This window comes from Ceratotherium simum, chromosome 5 (genome assembly GCF_057802395.1).
Source record: "Ceratotherium simum simum isolate JZ-2026a chromosome 5, ASM5780239v1, whole genome shotgun sequence".
NCBI lineage: Eukaryota > Metazoa > Chordata > Mammalia > Perissodactyla > Rhinocerotidae > Ceratotherium > Ceratotherium simum.
In genome coordinates, this window is record NC_141904.1 from 43,181,235 (window position 1) to 43,195,054 (window position 13,820).

A 13,820-nucleotide genomic window follows, 5' to 3' on the forward strand; every position below is an offset into this window, starting at 1 on the left:
CCGGACTGCTAGGCCTGGAAGTTTGGAGAATAGAGGGCAGCAGGTGACTGACTATTTATTTCCCTCCTGAGACCCAGATGGCTTCTGTTCCCAACCTCAGAGGTCTGGATGAGGAGGGATCAGGACTTGTCTTTGCACACAAGGTCCTTGGAGTACTGATTTTCAACCTTGCCTGCATATTGGAATCACCAAGGGAGCTTTAAAAACCGTTGATGCCTGGGTCCCCTCCCAGCGGTTCTGATTTAATGGGTCTGGGGTGCAGCCTTAGCATTAGGAGTTTCAGAAGCTCCCCAAGTGATTCCAATGTGTGGCCAAGGCTGAGAACCATGCCCTAGAACACTTGACCCACCTCACCCCATCACCTTCCCCCACAGTCCAAGGAGACAAAGTTGGTTTGGAGAAAATAGTTTTTTCTTCTTGGTCAGTGAAGCACCTCAATGAAGCAGAGTGGATTAAGCTCTTGAGAATATTTGGGGTTCTCAAGTGGCCCACTGGCAAAAGGAGTCCTCAGAAAGGCTCAGCCCATTTCTAACTCTCCCTTTCCCTTTTTGTTCAGTATGGAATCGTGCTCGATGCTGGGTCTTCCAGAACCACAATCTATGTGTATGAGTGGCCAGCGGAGAAGGAGAATAACACTGGAGTGGTCAGTCAAACCTTCAAATGTAATGTGAAAGGTAAGACCCAGAGAGAGTCTGGGAGGCCCATAGGGAAGCTAGGGAGAGTCCTAATGTCCTCCAGAGGCTGGAGAGTTCCTGAGAAGCTACCTGGGGACAGGGAATGAGTACTGACTAGGTGCCAGGAAAATGTGAGATCTTGTGCTAGTGCTGCTACTCATCGGTGCAGTGACCTTGGGCCAGTCACTTCCCTTCTCTGGGCCTCAGTTTTCTCATCTGTAAAACATGCAGGGGAGGGCATGTCAATAACTGTGAATGGTGTGAGATTTTACCCTGCCACACTTGCATGAATGCTGGTGGAAGACACAAGATTCCTGGGTCGGAAGTGAAGGACAGTTTATTGCTCACAGTAATAGTGGTAGCCAGAGTAACAGCATTTTCTTGCACTAGTTCTCTGAGGCCCAGTTTGCACACGATGGTGTAAAGAGGGCCAGATAGTACATGCTCACGCAGTGGATTGTGTAACAGAAGAGGAACCCTGAGATTAGGGAATCTGAAACATGGATAATGGGCACTGAGCATACCTCCCTTTTGCTCTGGGGTGAAACACTATCTCTTTTATGCAAACATCCCCGATGAGATAATCCAGAACAAAGGCAGTCAGTGCCTCTGCTCATAAGATACGCAGAAACATACATACAAAAATGCAAAATTGTATCCCCATAGGGGAATTGTATTCCAGTTGGCTGTGTATGTCATGGGGGGAGGGGATGGAGTGGAGAGAGATAGATGAAGACAGACAATACGTAAACAAACAGGCATGGTTCTATTCCAGTAAAGCTTTATTTACGGACTCTGAAATTTCAAATTTCATGTAATTCTCAAATGTCACAAAATATTATTCTTATAATTTTTTTCCCCACCATTTAAAAAGGTAAAAACTATCTTAGCTCACAGGCTGTATATAAAAAAGATGGTGAACTGGATTTGGCCTGTGAGCTGCCAACCCCTGAAATAGAACCTTATCAGCATCTTTAATGACCCCCTCTGCAACTCCCTGCCTCCTCCACAGCGTATCCTGAATTTTATGTTAACTGTTTCCTCTTTGTTCTTTCTAGTTTTGTCCTTGGCATTTAGTTTTTCCTGTTTTTGAAAACAAAATCAAATACATGTTTATATAAATGAAATCAAATATTTATTCTTCTGTAATTTGCTTTGTTCACTAACATTGGGTTTTTAAGATCTGTCTATGTTGATATGAACAGCAATAGCTCATTCATTTTTCCTTGTTGATGGGCATTTGTATTTCCATCATTACTAATATCTTTTCACATATTTACTACCATTTCATTTTTCTGTAAAATATATGTTCATGTTTTTTACTCATTTTTCTACTGAATTGCTTGACTTTTTCTTATTGATTCATTAGAATTCTTTATATATATTCTGAATATGAATGCTTTCCTAGTATTATTATTGTATTGTTACTAATATCCTCTCACAGTTTTTGGTTTGTCTTTTCAGTCTCTTTATGATGTCTTTTGATGACTAGAAGTTCTTAATTTTTATGTAGGTACAATTATCAGTCTTCTCCTTTAGGGTTTGCTCTTTTGTATGTTTTATTTAAGAAATCCTTCTGTATCTCGAGGTCATAAAAAGTTTTATAATTTTGCCTTTTACAATGAAGTCTTCAGTCTTTAGTCCACATAATTGAGCCCAGTTAGTGAGTGTGTGTGTGTGTGTGCCTTTTTAAAAGCCACCCTCTTGAGGTTGGCCCCGTGGTCCAATGGTTAAAATCGGCATGCTCTGCTTCGGCAGCCCAGGTTCAGTTCCCAGGCACAGACCTACACCACTCATTGGCGGCCATACTGTTTTGGCAACCCATATACAAAATAGAGGAAGATTGGCACAGATGTTAGGTCAGGGCGAATCTTCCTCAAGCAAAAAGAGGAGGATTGGCAACAGATGTTAGCCCAGGGTAAATCTTCCTCAGCAAAAAAAATAAATTAATTAAATAAAATAAAAGCCACCCTCTTTAGAGCATTATGATCTTTGAGTTGGTCTGGAGCTTCCCAATCAGTGTGTCCTGAATGGGTTACAGGTATACCCTCAGCCCACAGGACAACAGGTTAGAGACTCTGGAACAGTCCTCCCAGCCCCGAGCAATCTCCTTCATTTCCCTCCATCCGCTGCCCAAATATAATAATTTCTTGGGGGTTATGGCATTGAAAAAGTTGGGAAGCAGAATTAGCCTTTCCCATAGGGAGACCAAGAGTCTTCTTTGAATAACCAGGATGAGTTCTGATCTCTGCCCTTCCATGGAGGGCAGCCAAGAGCTTGCCTACTCTGGTGCCTTAGATGTCACAGTTAGGTTATCTAGAAGCAGATACTGAGAAAGAGTTTGGGATGCAAGGTAGTTGTTAGAGATCCACACCTGTGGAAGGAAGGGGGAAAAAGTAGGACTGGACAGGAGAAGTCAAACTGCAGTGTAGGCCTGACAAAGCTTCAGGCAATCAGAGTTATTCTGCACTGGGTTGCAATGGCCTGAAATGGTTGGGCTGTGATACCCCGCCACCATCAATCATTGGATGTTGCCATCCTGGGAAGAGCAAGACATTGAGCAAGGCAGCTCTCTGCAACTGAGGTAAACTCTGAAGGAGCCGACAGCTGGGACAATAAGTCTTTATTTGAAGGGGAATCTATGTGGCACCGCTCTGAGCTCACCACAACAGGGGACTCTGATGTTTTCTGAGTGCTGCTTGCTTTGTTATCCACAAGAGGCAGGCAGCAGCAGCCTTGCTCTGGCCTCAGCCAGAGATCCCACCCCTGGTCTCCCAACTTCTGAGCCATTTCTCCACCTCTATGCATGAAAGAGGGCAGGAGGACCCTCCCTTAGAAAAAACAGACCACCCTCTTCAAGAAAAGAGAGGGTAGTGTAGGACAGTGATTAAGACCTCACCTCATCCCTACTGTGCGAGCTCTGGAAAGTTATCTAACCTCTCTGAATCTTGACCCCCTCATCTCTTTTAAGATAAGAATCATAATAATAATACCTACCCCATAGGAATGATTTGAAGATTAAATGACATAATATATGTAAAGCAGGCAGCAAATGCCTGGCATACAGTAAGCACTCAATAAGTGTTAGCTATTATTATTCATGGAGCACCACGCTCTAGAGCTTCTGGTGGGTATTCTTGTCAAATGTTACTCTGTCCCATAGTTACAAGATCTGTCTTTAGACCCAGGAAAGAAATTCAGCCAACTCAGTCCTGATGGCCCTCTGACTGTAGCGTGAGGTGAGACTTTCATGGGGAAGACACAGGCATTCTCTCAGGGGAAGGGGCCCTTGGCCCACCCTAGCTGTGATTTAGGGGAGGGGCAGGGTCATGGAGCCCACACCACATCCATAAATGGATCTTCCCTTCTTTGATAACAGTAGCCTTGGGGATGCAGTTATACTCTGAATGACCAGATGATCACAAACTAAAGTTCAAATTACATAGTTGCAGTTTGGCAAGTGTCATCCCCTCGAGGCCTTGTGGCTTCTCCAAGGATAATTTGAATTCTTGGTTTCTTAGTTGCAAATTTCCCCAGGACTCCTTTGCCTTGGTCAGTCTAAGGAGGTGGTGAATGCTTGCTCAACCAGCAGTATTTCCCAGATGCCCAGGCCCTCAGAAATTTCTTTGTTGTGGCGGGGGTGGGGGTGGGGGTGGGGGTCCCTGGTGTCTATTAGTCCTCAGATGCTGCTCTTTTCCATGAGTTCACTGAGTGCTGCCTTTGCTGCTGGTCCTGTGCTGGTGTCTGTGGCTCTGGCTGCTGGTTGTAAAGCCATCTCCTGAAGGGGCTGGTTCCCTGCATGCCCCTCATCTCTTTTGCAGTGTACAGTGCTCATACCTGCTGCTGCCTTCTCCCACAAGGGACATTCATGTTTTCCCTTTAAACTAGTGGTTAAAAAGTTTTCAAACTCCACTGGAGCCTAAACTTAACCATCTTCTCCATTGAAATACCTTAAAGAGCTGCTTCAGGGACCAGGCCGCTACAATGTTGAAAAGCATCCTTCACCCGTTGTTGACCAGACAAAGCCCCAGCTGAGGCACATGTCTTTTGCTTCTGTCCCACCTCAAGTAAGTTTTGTGCTGTCTGTCCAACCCTCTCTCCCCAGATTGGAATAACACTTTTAACTCTCTTTTCTTGGGAGTGTGGATCTCAGTATCTATGAGCCTGTGCGTCCAATCTCCTTTTCCATCCAGGAGGTTTAAGGGACCTTATGCAGATAGACCCTCAGGTGACATGCTCAGATACCGCAATGCTAACATTCTATCTTGCTCCTAACCAGCCCCTACCCAGAGACCAGCTCTAGGAGAATGTATTTTGTTTGCTCCAGATTGGACTCCACACTCCCCTTAGTGTAGAGTTGCATGCTGGTTTGAAAATCTCACTGATTGATTGATTCATTCATTCATGTATTTACTAAATACTTATTAGGTGCCTGCTGTTTGCCAGGAACTGTTATTGACACTGGGAATTCTAAAGTAAACAGCAGAATTCTAAAGTTCTGCTGTTACAGAACTTACATTCTAATAAAGGAGATAGATAATAAATAAGTGTATATCTAATATGTCAGGGAAATGTGCTGTGAAGAGAAATCAAGCAAGGGAGGTGGATAGAGAGTGATCATGCTATTTGAGACAGGATCATCAGGGAAGGGCAAAGAAGGTAAAAGTTGAGCAGAGACAGAAGTGAGGTGAGAGGATAATCATGCAAACGTGTGGGGGACTACGTGCTGAGCAGACGGCGTGGCAGGGGCAAAGGCCAAAGGTGGAAGTTGCTCAGCATTTTTGAGGAAAAGCAAAGTGGCCAGTGTGCCTGGAGCAGAATGAGGAGGGGGAGGAAAGGTGAGAAATGAGACCAAAGCTGTAGCCCAGCTGGCTCACGGAGGCCTTGAGATGCAGGAAGGGATCTGACTTTTACTGAAATGAATTTTCTTCCAAGTATATTGGGAAGCCATGAGGAGAATTCTGATCGGGGAACTAACATGATATGACTTATAATTTTAACAGATCACTTGGTTGATATAGAGCACATTGTCAAAGGCTAAGATTAGAAGCAGAGGGCCCAGGGCTCTGAGAGCAGTCCCGGTGGGAGAAGAGGTGACAGTGGTCTGGCCTACACCACTGCTTCTCAACATGGTGCGATTTTGCCCCCAGGGAACATTTGGCAATGTCTGGGGACATTTTTAATTGTCACAACTGGGGTTGGTGGTGCTGTTGGCACCTAGTGGTAGAGGCCAAGGATGCTGCTAAACCTTGTACAATGCACAGGACAGCCCCTAACAAAGAATTATCCAGCCCAAAATGTTGGTAGTGCCAAGGTTGAGAAACTCTGATCTAGAATGGTTCTGGGGAAGGGAGTGAGAAGTACTCAGGTTTGAGAAGTATTTTCAAAGTAGAGCCAACAAGCTTTTATGATAGAGTCAATGTGAAGCTGATGGTGCCTAAGCATCACTTCTGATCTGAGAAACTGTGCATGATGGTACCATTCCCTGAGAGTGGGGAGCACTGGGAGTGGAGTCAGTTAGGGGCATGACAGGGATTAAGGAATTCGGTTTTGGACATATTAAGCTGGAGATGGCTATAAATCATCTAAGTCAGGGGACAGCAAACTTTTTCGATAAGGAGCGAGGTGATGAATATTTTTTACTTGTTGGCCATATGGCCTTTGTTGTAACTATTCAACTCTGCCACCGTAGCATGAAAGCAGCCACAGACAATGTGCAGGCAAGTTAGTAAGTATGTGCTTCAAGAAAACTTTAGTTATGGACACTGTACATGCCTAATGGGATATAGCCTAAGGACAAAAAGAACTTTAAAAACATCTTAAACTGTTTTCAATAATCATACAGTTGGTGGTAGTGCTGGTATTGTTATTCCAACACTGTTGTGTGTGGATTGTGAAATAAAGCATATGAGTTGTTAAGTTGAAGTTGCTGGAAAACAGGATTTTTAGCATAGGAAAAAAGAAGATAAAGACATAAGATCAAAGAAGTTAAGTAAAAACCTGTATTTTGAATTAGAAGTACCAATAAGAATTCATGATGTATTTTCTCTTGAAATAAAGTTTTCCCTACGTCTGTCCTCTGAAAAGACTTGGAATGAGAACCCTAGCTTCAACATTTTTGACATTAAATACCATTACTCATGGTTAAATTAGAAGGATATTGGAGATGAAATCTGTATATATATTTTTTTAATTTTTTGTTTATTGCAGTAACATTGGTTTATAACATTGTAAAAATTTCAGGTGTACATCATTGTACTTCTATTTCTGCATAGATTACATCATGTTCACCACCAAAATACTAATTACAACCCATCACCACACATATGTACCGAATTATCCCTTTCACCCTCCTCCCTCCCCCCTTCCCCTCTGGTAACCACCAATCCAATCTCTGTCCCTATGTGTTTGTTTATTGTTGTTTTTATCTACTACTTAATGAAGGAAATCATACGGTATTTGACCTTCTCCCTCTGACTTATTTCACTTTGCATTATACCCTCAATGTCCATCCACGTTGTCACAAATGGCTGGATTTCATCGTTTCTTATGGCTGAGTAGTATTCCATTGTGTATATATACCACATCTTCTTTATCCATTCATCCCTTGATGGGCACTTAGGTTGCTTCCAAGTCTTGGCTATTGTGAATAACGCTGCAGTGAACACAGGGGTGCATGTACCTTTGCAAATTGGTGTTTTCAAGTTCTTTGGATAAATACCCAGCAGTGGAATAGCTGGATCATATGGTAGTTCTATCCTTGCTTTTTTGAGGAATCTCCATACTGTTTTCCATAGTGGCTGCACCAGTTTGCACTCCCACCAGCAGTGTATGAGAGTTCCCTTCTCTCCACATCCTCTCCAACACATGTTGTTTCCTGTCTTGTTAATTATAGCCATTCTGACAGGCGTGAGGCGATATCTCATTGTAGTTTTGATTTGCATTTCCCTGATAGTTAATGATTTTGAACATCTTTTCATGTGTCTGTTGGCCATCTGTATATCTTCTTTGGAGAAATGTCTGTTCAGGTCTTTTGCCCATTTTTTAATTGGGTTGTTAGTTTTGTTGTTGTTGAGATGCATGAGTTCTTTATATATTTTGGAGATTAAGCCCTTATCAGATGTATGGTTTGCAAATATCTTCTCCCAATTGTTAGGTTGTCTTTTCGTTTTGTTGATGGTTTCCTTTGCTGTGCAGAAGCTTTTTAGTTTGATGTAGTCCCATTTGTTTATTTTTTCTATTGTTTCTCTTGCCCGGTCAGATGTGGTGTTTGAAAAGATGTTGCTAAGACCGATGTCGAAGAGCGTACTGCCTATGTTTTCTTCTAGAAGTTTCATAGTTTCAGGTCTTACATTCAAGTCTTTAATCCATTTGGAGTTAGTTTTTGTGTATGGTGTAAGGTAAGGGTCTACTTTCATTTTTTTGCATGTGGCTATCCAGTTTTCCCAACACCATTTGTTGAAGAGACTTTCTTTTCCCCATTGTATGCTCTTGGCTCTTTTGTCAAAGATTAGCTGTCCATAGATGTGTGGGTTTATTTCTGGGCTTTCGATTCTATTCCATTGATCTGTGTGTCTGTTTTTGTGCCAGTACCATGCTGTTTTGGTTACTATAGCTTTGTAGTATATTTTGAAATCAGGGAGTGTGATACCTCCAGCTTTGTTCTTTTTTCTTAGGATTCCTTTAGCTATTCGGGGTCTTTTGTTGTTCCATATAAATTTTAGGATTCTTTGTTCTATTTCTGTGAAAAATTTTTAAGCTGATAAATAAAAGGAAAGAATCAAACACTTATCTTGCCTTCCCTGTACAAACTGTACTGTAGGGTAACCAAATGGTTAATGATGGGGAAGTTTTTCTCTTATAAAAGCATTTTAGGTAATAAGTGAAGCAAGAATGATGGAAGTAAAATATCACCATTTCATAAACTCTAATGGACTAATGGATCCAAGCAATGATCATTGATACCTGCTAAGAGCACAAAGAGAGAAACAGTGAGACACTTGTGCCTCATATTGGAAATGCATACTCATCCTTATAGATTGTTCTCTCTAAAAAAGTTCAAACCTGCATCTGATTAATTCTCTGCATTCAGCTACCAATTTATAGGAAAAACCGGGACCAAATAACGTGTTAAATGAACCGTGAGGATGCGGTCAGCAAATTCTAGGCTATGGGAAACTGCAGGACAAATGAAATTGCAAGGAAAAATTTTTTTTAATTACAAGGAAAAAATAGAGAGGACAGAACCTATAGATTAAAAGAGACTTAAGAGATATACCAACCAACTGCAATGGATAGAATTTATTTCAAACTAGATAGAGAGAAAGAGAAAAGTGGAGGAGGGAAAGGGAGAGAAAAAATATGAATGTGGAGGAAATGTGAACCTTAACTACATATTTGATTCTATTAAGGAATTATTTTTAATTTTTATAGATATATTAATGGGACTACTGTTATGCTTCTTTAAAAGAATTCTTGCCTTTTAGTGACATACTGAAATATTTATAGAATGAAATGATACCATGTCTGCAGTTTGCTTTGTGGGGAGAGAATGGGAGAGAGTGCAGAGGCAAGAGTTGATTGATGTTGAAGCTTGGAGATGGGTGCACAGGGTTCATTACACAATTCTCCCTATTTTATTTATAATTGAAATTTCCATAATGAGAATTTCTTTTTTAAGCAGGTCTCGGTTCATTTTGTGTATCTTTGTAATTCCTTTCTTATAGATTTTGGGAGTTGACTCATCATTGTAACCAAATGGAACTTAGCTCATCCACCTATTTTCAGCCCTCAACTAAGACCCATTAATTTCCAAAGCTGATTTGTTTTTTGTTTAAAAGTTGTATTACTTTTGTTGTTCCTGGGAATGCTAAGTGCTGACTGCTTGCTCTTCAGGCCCTGGAATCTCCAGCTATGGCAAAAACCCCCAAGATGCCCCCAGAGCCTTTGAAGATTGCATGCAAAAAGTCAAGGAGCAGATTCCAGCCCAGCTCCGTGGATCTACCCGCATCTACCTAGGGGCCACCGCTGGGATGCGCTTGCTGAGGTAAGGCCTGAAATGGCACAAAGGAGCCCATTTGACCAAAATAGACAAGAATGTGTTGAACCTTGCCAAGAATGGAATTCTATTTCTGGGAACATATCTGAAAGAAAGAAACATATTCTGCCATAAATTTAGGCTTTAAAAGTTGGGAAACTTTTTGCTTTATTTTAATGCCCAGAAAGAAACAATTCTAAAATTGATTCCCTTTCCCCTGGCGATATTTCTGAGAACTCTGAAAAAAGGGAGGTAACATGAAATCTGCTCAGGGGGTGTACCTCTCATTTTTTAGAAAAGTAGAAACTGTTTTTGACACCTGATATTTTGACACCTGTGCACAACCAACTCCACAAAGTGCAACCCATAACTATGTAGCTTCTTCCCATGTACCAAACTGAAATCTGCTTAAAAACAAGGAAATTTCTGCACCTCATGCCAGTCAAAGCCTTTGGAGCTATTACGAAACAAACATGTCATTTCGTTTAATTACCTTCTAAATTTACAGCCGTGACTTTTAGCCCAGTTGCATTGTTTGCGAATGTCCTTTCTCTTCATTTTTCCTCATTATAGTATTTCCTTGACTTCGAAATAAAAGAAAAATAGTTCAGAAAAAGAAAAACCCGCAAAAATCACCGAGCCTAAATCTATCCAGGATAGAGGCTGCTCCAGACTTTGATAACACTCATTCTGCTTCTAAGCTGCTTTGTCTCTGATCCCAGTGATGTCGAATTATATGTGTGGGCGTGCAGAAAATATAAAGGAACAAGCAAACAGGATCATCAAAAGAAATCCTGGAGCACTCTTAGTTGGATGGGGCCTTTTCCTTGTAGTTTTCCTATCTTTGTTTCTATTGCTATGTCCTGGTTGACCAAGTAGAATGTGGAAGGAAGTCGGATTTCTTTGCTTACTCTTGGATTCTGCAGTGTGTTTCAAATTTACTGAGTTTACCTGAAATAGAAATGATATGGAAATTCCTTCCCCTGCCTTTTCTTTCTTATGGAAACAGTTCTTAAGAAACTGACTTTTTATTAGTTGCTTTTTTCTCCCAGTCCTGTCAGTGAGAAATAATTAAAAGGCTCTGTAATTTATAGCTCATGACAAACACTATGGAATGGAAAGTTCACCACTTGGGAAAAAAGTGAACGTCCCAGTTGAATAAATTAAATATTAACTCCTCCTTGTAAAACTGTTTCTGATGGTGATCCATTTCTTCTGAGGAACTAGCTGACATTTTAATTGCTAGAAAAGTCAAATATAAAAAAAAATGAGAATCAGCTGAGATGGGAACTGATAAAACTGGGAAAACTTGGATTTATTTTCCAAGCAGTGATATTTTGCTACTGAATTGGAGTGGACTTCTGCTTGTAGCTTTGCTCTTAAGCCATGTGCCCCTGGCTTTCTTAACCCGCTGATAAAAGGGAAACTAATCTCCCTAAGGAGCTTTCTTCTGTAGGGTAAAATGGCAGGAGATGAATGGCATAATAATGCTATGTCATGAGTGATATTATAATGCCATGTTGCTACTGCTCCATGGGTTAGCACACTGATGGATTTCAATCCAGTGACGGCCATGAGGGCCATCATCCCCTCATGATGGAGCTTTCCCAAAGATCAAAGCAGACATAGCTGAAAACTCAACCTTCTTCCTTCCCACCTTCCTCCTAAGAGCCCCTTCCTTCTGGGCTGATGAGGTACCCCCAAGGGATTACTTATACCACTCCCATGCCTTCACCAATCTCCTTTCCTCTGCTGATCTTAGACAGAGCAATGGTGGTTAAGCAGGAGGCTCTTTTGATTAGCTGGTTGCTAGAGAGTGGGACAGGAACCGATAGGCAGGGACAGAACAAGTGGTATTTTTACTGGAGGCTGTTTTCCTGCTTGGCAGTTTGACAGGAAACAAGTGCATCCTGCCTTCACGGTTGCCTCGGAGGCTTCAACCTGCAAAAGAGGTTGCCATGTATTGCACACATCTGGAAAATCGTCCCTGCCAGCAGGGGGGTGGGGAAGTTTACATTTTCACCTGAGTGAGATTATTTTAAGACTGTGTTGTCTGGGCACTCAGCCTTTTGTGTTCTGTGCCTTGCACAGGTTGCAAAATGAAACAGCAGCTAATGAAGTCCTTGCAAGCATCCAACACTACTTCAAGTCCCAGCCCTTTGACTTTAGGGATGCTCAAATCATTTCTGGGCAAGAGGAAGGGATATATGGATGGATTACAGCCAACTATTTAATGGGAAATTTCCTGGAGGTGTGTGAAAACAAATGCATGGGTTTTAATCTTGCTGTTTGTCCTGTCCCCTGTGGGTGGCAGCTTAAGTAGAGGTGCATGCCGACAGGGGCATCTGTCCTGTGTCATTCCTATTGTGTAACATATTAGGGAAACACCTATGAGATAATAGCTAAGAAAAGATTTGGGTAGCTGGGGCAAAACCTTGGATCATAAACAGCACCAAATGCATGAGGGAGAGGGAATATCATCACTCTACTAGCTAATAAGAAATTGGAGGTGGGGGGATCTAAATCTAACACTGGGCTATGGGTCTTTTGAAGGGCAGCTGGAGAGTGACCCTTCAAAGAAGTTCCATAGCCATCTGGAATTTACAGAGCCCTCAGGCAGTCTGCTTCCCAACTCATTCTATGTCCCCAAGTCTCCTTATAGTCCATTCCCCACATCCCCTACTCCTTTGGTGCAGAGGAAAGCTAACTCCAAGACACAGTCACCATGTTACAGAGGGCATAACTTGAGGACACCCACTACACCATATCCAGCCCGAGACCTTATTTGTTCCCCCTCAAATATATTTAAAAATTTTGATTAATTACAAACTGTTAGTGTTTTGGAAATTTCACATAGAAGTCCACATTTCTAGCTTCTCCTGACCCCCTCAGCCTTCAAAAGTTGGAAGAGCTGGTCACAGTGGACTCACATTCTTACATGGCAGCAACCAGCTGAAACAGAGTATAGCTCATGCACTCTCCGGTTTGCCACAGTCCTCACCATTCCCTATTATGTACGCCTAATCTACTTCACACATTTATGTTACCTATCCAGCCTCTGTAAGCATTTGAGTTCACTACCCCCAAAATAAAGGAGAGATTTGGTCCTGAATGCTCCCCCTGTCATACTTCTTAGCAATAAGAGATGGGTCTTGGGTCCAAGGTGGAGAACCCTGGGTAAACAGAGACAGTGCCTTTGGCCTTCTTTCTTGCTTCCTTTTCCCACTCTGCAGAAGAACCTGTGGCATATGTGGGTGCATCCGAATGGAGTGGAAACGACAGGTGCCCTGGATTTAGGTGGTGCCTCCACCCAAATATCCTTTGCCACTGGAGAGAAGGTGGGGCTGAACACCAGTGACATCATGAAGGTGTCCCTGTACGGCTATGTGTACACGCTCTACACACACAGCTTCCAGTGCTACGGCCGGAACGAGGCTGAGAAGAGATTTCTGGCCACCCTCCTTCAGGTACCTGAGCCGGGGCAGCAGGTGATCCCTTGGGTATCTTAGCTGAGGGGAGGGTGCCTTGCCTTCTGGGGTCCGTCCTTTCCAGTTAGAAGGTGGATGAAAACAACAGCATTTTGCAGGGGCCAAGAGCTGTCCGCCTGTCTGCCTGTCTGTCTGCCTGTCTCTCTCTGTTGTATTGACCGCTTCCAGTGTATTTGAGTCAGAAGTCCAGGGAAATTCCAGAGCTCCAGGTGTTTTATAAATGATTCAAGACCTGGGCTCCCTTTGTGGACATAAACTGTTTTAAACCAGTAGCTAAATAAGCCTGAGAATTTTGAGACTCCCCTGAGTGCAAACAAAATAATAAAAGTGGTCACAAGAGAAATGCTTGCTGTCAGGGGAGAGGGCAGAGCCCTCCCCAGACTCTGCCTCCATTTAGATGGGCCTGTATTAGGCAGGTTTGAAGCCTTTTATATGGTGGGATTTTAGAGCAGCCGAATTCTCACATCAGTCAGTAATTCATATGGTAACTGTTCCGGCACAGATGGCTACTTCAGGCATCAGCTGGAAGGCTGTCACCAATATAAACTTGACATTAGTGAAGTGTGTTTCAGTGAGCACTAGCTCCGTGCGTGAGACAGACCCCAGACCCCAAACTCTGGG

The 13,820-nt window shown here is 42.5% G+C and overlaps 1 protein-coding gene across 4 annotated transcripts in view; it reads left to right on the forward strand.

Moving 5' to 3' along the window:
• ENTPD3 (ectonucleoside triphosphate diphosphohydrolase 3) overlaps window positions 1-13,820 on the forward strand; it is a 41,445-nt gene that overhangs the window by 12,188 nt on the left and 15,437 nt on the right. For all 4 annotated transcript variants that reach the window (XM_087430768.1, XM_087430766.1, XM_087430769.1 and 1 more), the window contains exons 4-7: window positions 557-674; window positions 9,570-9,720; window positions 11,803-11,962; window positions 12,945-13,178. In XM_087430768.1, the coding sequence (XP_087286894.1) occupies window positions 557-674; window positions 9,570-9,720; window positions 11,803-11,962; window positions 12,945-13,178 (663 nt within the window). The remainder of the gene's footprint in view (window positions 1-556; window positions 675-9,569; window positions 9,721-11,802; window positions 11,963-12,944; window positions 13,179-13,820) is intronic.